This window comes from Plasmodium cynomolgi, chromosome 12, assembly GCF_000321355.1.
Source record: "Plasmodium cynomolgi strain B DNA, chromosome 12, whole genome shotgun sequence".
Taxonomy (NCBI): domain Eukaryota; phylum Apicomplexa; class Aconoidasida; order Haemosporida; family Plasmodiidae; genus Plasmodium; species Plasmodium cynomolgi.
Window position 1 is genome coordinate 944,322 of NC_020405.1, and position 7,035 is coordinate 951,356.

Consider the following 7,035-nt stretch of genomic DNA (forward strand, 5'->3'; position numbering starts at 1 on the left):
TACAAGCGGTACAAGTGATACAAGTCGCACAAGCGGTACACTGGCATGGAATAAAAACTGCGGTGGGAAACACCCAAAAGGCTTGGCCACACCTTCGAAGGGTTATCCCAAATGGGGTGCCGCGTAGGAGGTCACTTCCCCGTTTAGCCAAACAGCGTGAACAGGCGTGGCTGCTGCTCAAAGAGTAAACGGGATTTTCTTCCTATTCCCGTGGAGGACACGGAGGAGGGCTTTATCCTCGGGGGGTCGACACCAAGAGTACGGGTGCTCTCTCTTATTAAGGGTATGGTTTTTCTCCTTATGGCCTGTTGGTGTGCAGGTCGTTTTGCCCTCCCACGTGTAACAACTCCCCGTCCCGCCTCTCTTTAACGGAATAAGTAGATACGAATCAGATGCGCGCAGGAGGTTAAGGCGACGCAAACACGACAGCATCAAGCCTAGGCAGGAGTACTTAGCGCTTCTTCCTCCTCCTCCTTCGTCCGAATCAATTCTCAGTGGAGCTCTTGCGTGTAGGTTTATCAGCGCAACTTTGCTGGTATCTGATAGACACTCTCGAAACAAACCCACATGGTAATATAGCCGGGCCCTCCAAACTAAAAATTGTGTCAAGAAGTGGTACTCTCGATAACTGAGACAGTGATTTATGCACAGGTTTAATTTATTTACAACTGATGATAGTGGGTGTTGTACGTGTTCTTCAAGGATGTAGTCCTCCTCGACCACATGTTTCGCTCTCATGACTGTCTCCTTTTCGCTCAAGAGGAAGGATAAAAATCGTTCTTCACAGTACAGCAGTGTATTATGCGGGGGGGGCTCTTCAACAAGAGTGAGCCCCTCCTTGTCCGCACCATTTGTGGAGCATCTCGTGGTACCAGAGTCGTCCGTCTTAAGGTCCACCCCCCTGCTCGGGCCCCGCGCCTTCACTCCGTTTTGCGTCTTATCCAGCCGCACATCCTCGCTGTGCAAGCTGCATGAATCGCCAACTCGGCGTATATGGCCAACTTCGTTCAAATCGCCAACTTCGTGCAAATCGCCAACTCCGCGTATATGGCCAACTTCGTTCAAATGGCCAACTCCGCGTGCACCCGTCGAGTGGTGAATCCGCGGGTCGCCTGAGCTGGCCAGTACGAAGCAAGCGGCCTTCGCCATGCAGAGGCTGGCGGAGAGGGAGAAATGGTTCGCCTTCAAAAGGCCCCTCAACCTACGGAGCTGCAGAAGGTGCAGCAGCAAATTGGCGTAATAAAAAACATCACGCATGAATCCCATTCTATAGTTGGTTACACATAGCATGTGCAAATTTTCGACACAAATTATTAACAACAATTGGTCACTCATGCTGGGGATGTCGTTCCACCTCTCCCAAACACGCCTCACCAGCCTCATCTGAAAGCTCTCCTTCTTCACCTCATCCCTAAACAGGGAAAAAAAAAAAACTCTTATATTTCTTCCTCTCAGCTTGGCCTTCATTACGGCTTTTTTTTCTCTGCTAAACTGGCCTCTACCAATATGCATCAAAATGGAGTGCAGGAGGTGGCTATACAGGAGACAGCTCCTCTCTGCCTGCGTCGGCCCCTGCATCGGCTTCTTCGTCGGCTTCTGCATCGGCATCTGCGTCGGCCGCTGCCCCTGCCCCTGCCCCTGCTCTGATGGGGACCCTCCCAACTCGGACCCACACTGCCCAATTTGTGTAAAGTAAAAATAAACCAAATTGAACAAGCTCCCAATGTTAAGTGGATTGCAGTATAGGGAGTCCTTCACCAAACGGAGAAATTTTTTATTAACCTCTTCGTTTTTGTGGCCCCAATGGATCACGTCCTTCAGCAGGAGACTACTCTCCTTTTGTAAAATGATCGACTTCGCATACCTGCTTCGAGCTCCTTCTTCCCATGAGGTGAGGTTGTGTACGTTGGTCAACAGATGTTCCCTCCTAATGTGGTACTTACTGGTCATAATCCTGTCATAACCTATTAGGAGCCCTTTTTTTCTCTTTCCTACTCGACCGTATGTGCTCGTTCGCTTCATCGTGCCACTCGTTGTTGTGTTTTTCCCCCTTAGCATTATCACTTCGGAGTGGGAAAACGAGGGAGGGAAAAAACACATAGGTTCGCCCTCCCCTAATGAACCAAGTGCTCAGCACAGCTGCGTGGGGAGGCCAGACCCCCTCGTGGAGCGCCGCCCCAAAAGGAGTTACCACATAAAAGGAAAAAATAAAATAAAAAAAAGGAAAAGAAAAAATAAAAATAAAAATAAAAATAAAAATAAAAATAAAAATTGCTCACAAAATAATGACATCCAGCGGAAGGCTTCTACAAGGGGGACCCCTCCTCGTGAAATGCATCAAATGGAGCGCATGTTTGGGGCTCCGCTGGCGGTGGAACCCATTTGGTCAAGTACCCCACGAGTGAAGAAGCTCCTCCTTTACCCCACTGCAGAGAGTAGTTCCCCCCTTGGCGCATCTGCATTTGGGGACATTCCAGCCTGCACCATCTTTAAAACGATCGTTACGTAAATATGCATAGGTGAGATATGTGTGCACCTCGCTTGCAAACGCACAGGTGTTGCTTTTTTTTTTTTTTTTTTTTCTCGTTTTTGCGCACTTGCCCAACGCTAAGAAGGAAATGCTGCCTCGCCCAACACCAGCACGCTGAAGGGGGGAAGCTCCACGTACACGCTGCGCATCTGCATGCCCAACGCGCACTGACGTATCTGTTCCACCACGTCACTTAACTCGTCTCTTCGAAATGGCTGATATTGACTTTTTTTTTTTGCCTGACTTGTTCAGTTATTTTCAAAATGGTCAAATAAAAATGCAACAAAGAAGGGCTGCTCAGGGGTCGAAACGCAAAGGAATGAAGGTGGTTATCCGAAGGGTGGGACCACTCCTCAGGTTCATGTTCATTCATCCCTATGTTGCAGACATGGGGCAGAATAATCATCACAGCTTCGCATAACCCTGTGAGGGCCTTCCCCAAAAGAGGCTCCTTGGTAAATCTTCTTAAGTTTACTTCGGAGAGAAGGAGGACTCCATCGTCTTCATCGCCTCCATCCCCCCCATCGTCTTCATCCCCCCCATCGTCTTCATCCCCCCCATCGTCTTCATCATCTTCAACTCTGCACTTTAAATGAACCACCCCCTCGTTAACCATCAACCTGTGTACACTGTTAAGTAAAAACTGCAATAGCCTTATGTGGCGCTTCTTCGGAATGGGCTCACTGGTCGTGCTGTACACGCACACGTAGTGTATGGCTTGAGACAAAGACGTGACGGACGATAGGCATGGCGAGGACAGGATGCACCGTTGGACCATCAATTGGAATAACTCCTTGTCGTGAAGTCCCAGACTCAGCAACCCCCTCCAAACGGTGATTGCGTTGGCGATTCGTATGTTAGCCGTCTCCACGTCTGTCAGCTCCACGTCTGTCAACTCCACGTTTGTCAGCTCCACGTCTGTCAACTCCACGTCTGTCAGCTCCACGTCTGTCAACTCCACGTCTGTCAGCTCCACGTTTGCCTCCCCCTTTGCCGCCCCCTCCTTTGTGACTCCTTCCCCTGCACGCAACAGCCGCTTCACCCTGCGCAGAACCGCCCCCCCAAGATCGTCGAACTGCATGCCACTGGCCGAGCCCACCACGGCCACTGCCTCCCAGGAGTAATTCTCCTTCCTAAGGCACTCCACCAGGACAGCAATTTCTCCCATATTCATTTCTCCAATAAAAGAATACACATGTGGTAATACTATTCTGAGAATCTCCTCAAAATAAAACTTTTTTTTTTCATCTACTGTTATACATTTAGAGAAAGAAGAGAAAGTCTTCCCACTGCCGTGTAGGAAGTTTATTAACAGATCTTTACTTTTGTACAAATGGCTAGCTGACAGAATTTTTTTCGTTAGGGAATTTACAAAGTGGTAGTAGTTCTTCCAGGATGGCTTCGTTTCCTTGTCGGTTAGGGTTGCACACAGGTTGGACACTGAAATGAGGAGAGTTGTGCAGCTAGCCGTTGACAGGGTGTGTTCGTAATTTGGGTAGCGACTTGTCAGGAGGTGCAGCACCTTGGCGGGGGGGATTTTCCGCACCTTGGTGAGGAGGCTCGTCAGCTGGCTGATCTGGTGGCCCACGTTGGGGGGAGCACCACTAGGAGAAGCGTCACAAGGAGAAGCACCACTAGGAGAAGCATCACCAGCAGAAGCATCACCCGCAGAAGCAGCGCTGAAAATCACTTTCCTAAAATTTGAAAACATCAAACGGGAAAGGTCCTCCCTCTGTCTGTCCTCCCTCACGGAGGCGTAGGCCGAGAGGGTCAGCCAAAAAGTTTGCGCGCAGCTAAAATGACCTAACTGTGCCATTTTATTCAGACAAGAATTTTCAAAAATGACATCTTCTATGTTCATACGTTTAAATGCATTAAAGAGAAAGGAAAAAGATTTATGTCCAAAGGATGAAAATATTTTTAAGGATCTGAGTTTGATGAGATGAAAAAGGGTCATGTCTCGGATGCTGTAACTTGCGTGGCAGTATAGGATAGTGGAGAGCTCCACATGGTTGTACGTGTTAATGTATGTTTTCACCCCTGCTGTTATTTTTTCAAAAAGGGGGTTGAGTATACACCTTGGGGGGGAGAAGCTCAAATAGGGGGAATCCCCCCCGGAGCCACTTTGTCCCTGTGCCTGTTCCTCTCCCTGTGCCTGCCCCTGTGCCTGCCCCTGTGCCTGCCCCTGCCCCTCCCTTCTTCCAATGATGAGTCTTCTGTTTCTACTTAACGTTTGACATACCAAGGGCAGGTCCTTCCCCCTACACTTGTCTAGCTGTTTGTACATCTCGCTAAACATATGAACACTCTGTTTCCCTATCCGGCGTAACGCATCGCTTCCCCCTGCTGGTATACTCCTCCTCCTCTCCTTTGTATAGAGAACGAACGAAAGGGAAACGTTTAGTAGTCTAGCCAAATGGTGAACACAACATTTTCGATTTTTTTCTCCACCTTGCAGAACTCGGCTGTGTAAAAGTTCGTCCAGAAAAGACAAACTCAAGAGGGACGCCTTATCATATGCTGTTAATATATTAACCAGCTGGATCATGTTCAGGTCGTTTTTTACCTTCACTATGTGTTTTTCAAACTGACCGAATAGGTGGTAATACTTGTGGAGGCCTAACTTGGAAACGTTGTACAGGAGAAGGCTCATTCCTACCAGGCTGTACTCCGCTACGCGCCTGTGTTGGATTCTTTGGACCATGCGGGGCAGAAGCTGCCTCTCAGGCGCGCCGTCATCACCGCTGCGCTCTTCGCCCGCGATGGTTGTATCACTACTCCCCTCTTCGTTACCCGGCTGGACCCCGCCACGCTCAGGGGTACTCTCAGGGCTACTCTCAGGGGTAATCTCAGGGCTACTCTCAGGGGTAATCTCAGGGCTACTCTCACGACTACACTCATGGCCACGCTCAGGGCTGCTCTCCCTGTTAGTCCCTTCCGGCGCGCCGCCCAGCTTGGCCAGGCTGTTCACCAAGAGACACACGTAATGCGGCGAGTGCCGCTCAAAGTAGGCGTCCCCCTCACGCATCAACTTCTTTCGCACCTCGTCCAAAAAGTAGGCGCTCCGGAAGTGCATCCGCCCCAACGCGTTCAGCAGAGCACACATGTGCACGAGGTCAAATTCGCCAAGCCGCAGAATACACCGATTTAGCACCTCACTGATAAGGCGGTCATTTTTATAATCCATCTGTGAAAGGAATGTAAAAAAAAGCGTAATTATCCGGGGACTAATATTTTTTTCGTTAACTCTGATTTTTACTTCTCTACAATACTTATTCCAAAGAGAGAGGTCATTCTTTTCTTTTTTATTTTTTGAACTTTTTTTAATTAGTTCGAAAAATGCATCGTTGTTATCAGGGAATGTCTGTTGTGCCTTCATCACACGCTGGGGTGATTTCTGCCATTTTGTTGAATCTCGTTCGACAATAGGGATGGCCTTAAATTTGGAGACTGTACTTGAGGGGCTGTATTCAAAGTTGGTTGAGACATACCTACTTTGGGAGAAATTTCCCCAGGCCTTGTTGTTCCAACTGCGAGAGATTTGTGCCCCAATCGACTTGTTCATGTTTTTCAGAGAAGGATGGAGAGCAGCTAAAGTCGCATCATTCCGCAGTTGTACCGTTAGGTAGTTACATCACTGCTTAATGACGTCTCTTTGTAGTTGTACTGCGTTGATATAATTTCCCTTTTGCTGCTTAACGGATTCGTTTTTCTCCCGGAATGGGGCATTCCACATGCTTCCCAGCAGCGGGCGCAACGTTCCGGGGAAAGCACCCCAAGAGCGCGAGCTGTACATAGCAACGTATATATTATGTATATATGGTGTCATGTACATCCGTGCGAACATGCACGCGCACCGTCATTTTCACCGGGGAAGCAATTTCATTCGACCTTTTAGCCCTGCCAGCAGTTTTGTAGAGCGCATGTAGGGGGGGGGAAATAAAGTTGGGCCTCTCGTACAACGGCGCGTGTAAATGGGAACGGCCCTCCCTAATGGGACGTTTCATTGGGGGTCCCCATTTTTTTCCCAATCGATCACGCGCGGCAAAATTGAGAAGCGTCTCGGCTCGGCCCCCGAGCGCGCATAAATGTAAGTGGTCATGCGCATGTTCATAAGTGCATATTCGTAAGTGCATGCACGCATGTACATACTTATGCATGCTTTTACACACTTGTACGTGATTGCACACCTGTGGCGAACGACCCAGTTCCTCTCCGCACCGCCGCTACCCCCGCTACCCCCCGCACACCCAGTTTTAACCCCCAGCGAGGAGGGAAAAATGGACCAACGCGGGGCGAAGCCTCGGAAAGCATTGTCGAATTTTCGAGCCAAGCGCTGCGGGCATGCGGCAAGTGGAGGGAGCCCACATGTAGACCGCGGGGTCTGTGTCGCAAAAGGGGCGGTGAAAAGTGCCGGAGAAAAAACGCAAAGTGGACGCGAATGTGCTCAATTTTTCCAATGCGCAAAAATGCGAGTTGTAAAACAGCGCTAAAAGCAGCTCGAA

General features: G+C 49.3%; 2 protein-coding genes across 2 annotated transcripts; both read right to left on the minus strand.

Annotated features, from left to right (window-relative positions):
- Positions 1 to 177: 177 nt before the first annotated feature.
- Positions 178 to 2,063, minus strand: PCYB_123260 (hypothetical protein; the record flags this gene model as incomplete). Its single annotated transcript, XM_004223659.1, has 1 exon — positions 178 to 2,063. A coding segment is annotated over one exon (1,884 nt), but the record flags the coding sequence as incomplete, so codon positions are not given.
- A 665-nt stretch (positions 2,064 to 2,728) lies between these two features.
- PCYB_123270 (hypothetical protein) lies at positions 2,729 to 6,095 on the minus strand (the record flags this gene model as incomplete). Its single annotated transcript, XM_004223660.1, has 4 exons — positions 2,729 to 2,823; positions 2,953 to 4,661; positions 4,725 to 5,717; positions 5,790 to 6,095. Coding segments are annotated over 4 exons (3,103 nt in total), but the record flags the coding sequence as incomplete, so codon positions are not given.
- Between the last annotated feature and the right edge of the window lie 940 nt (positions 6,096 to 7,035).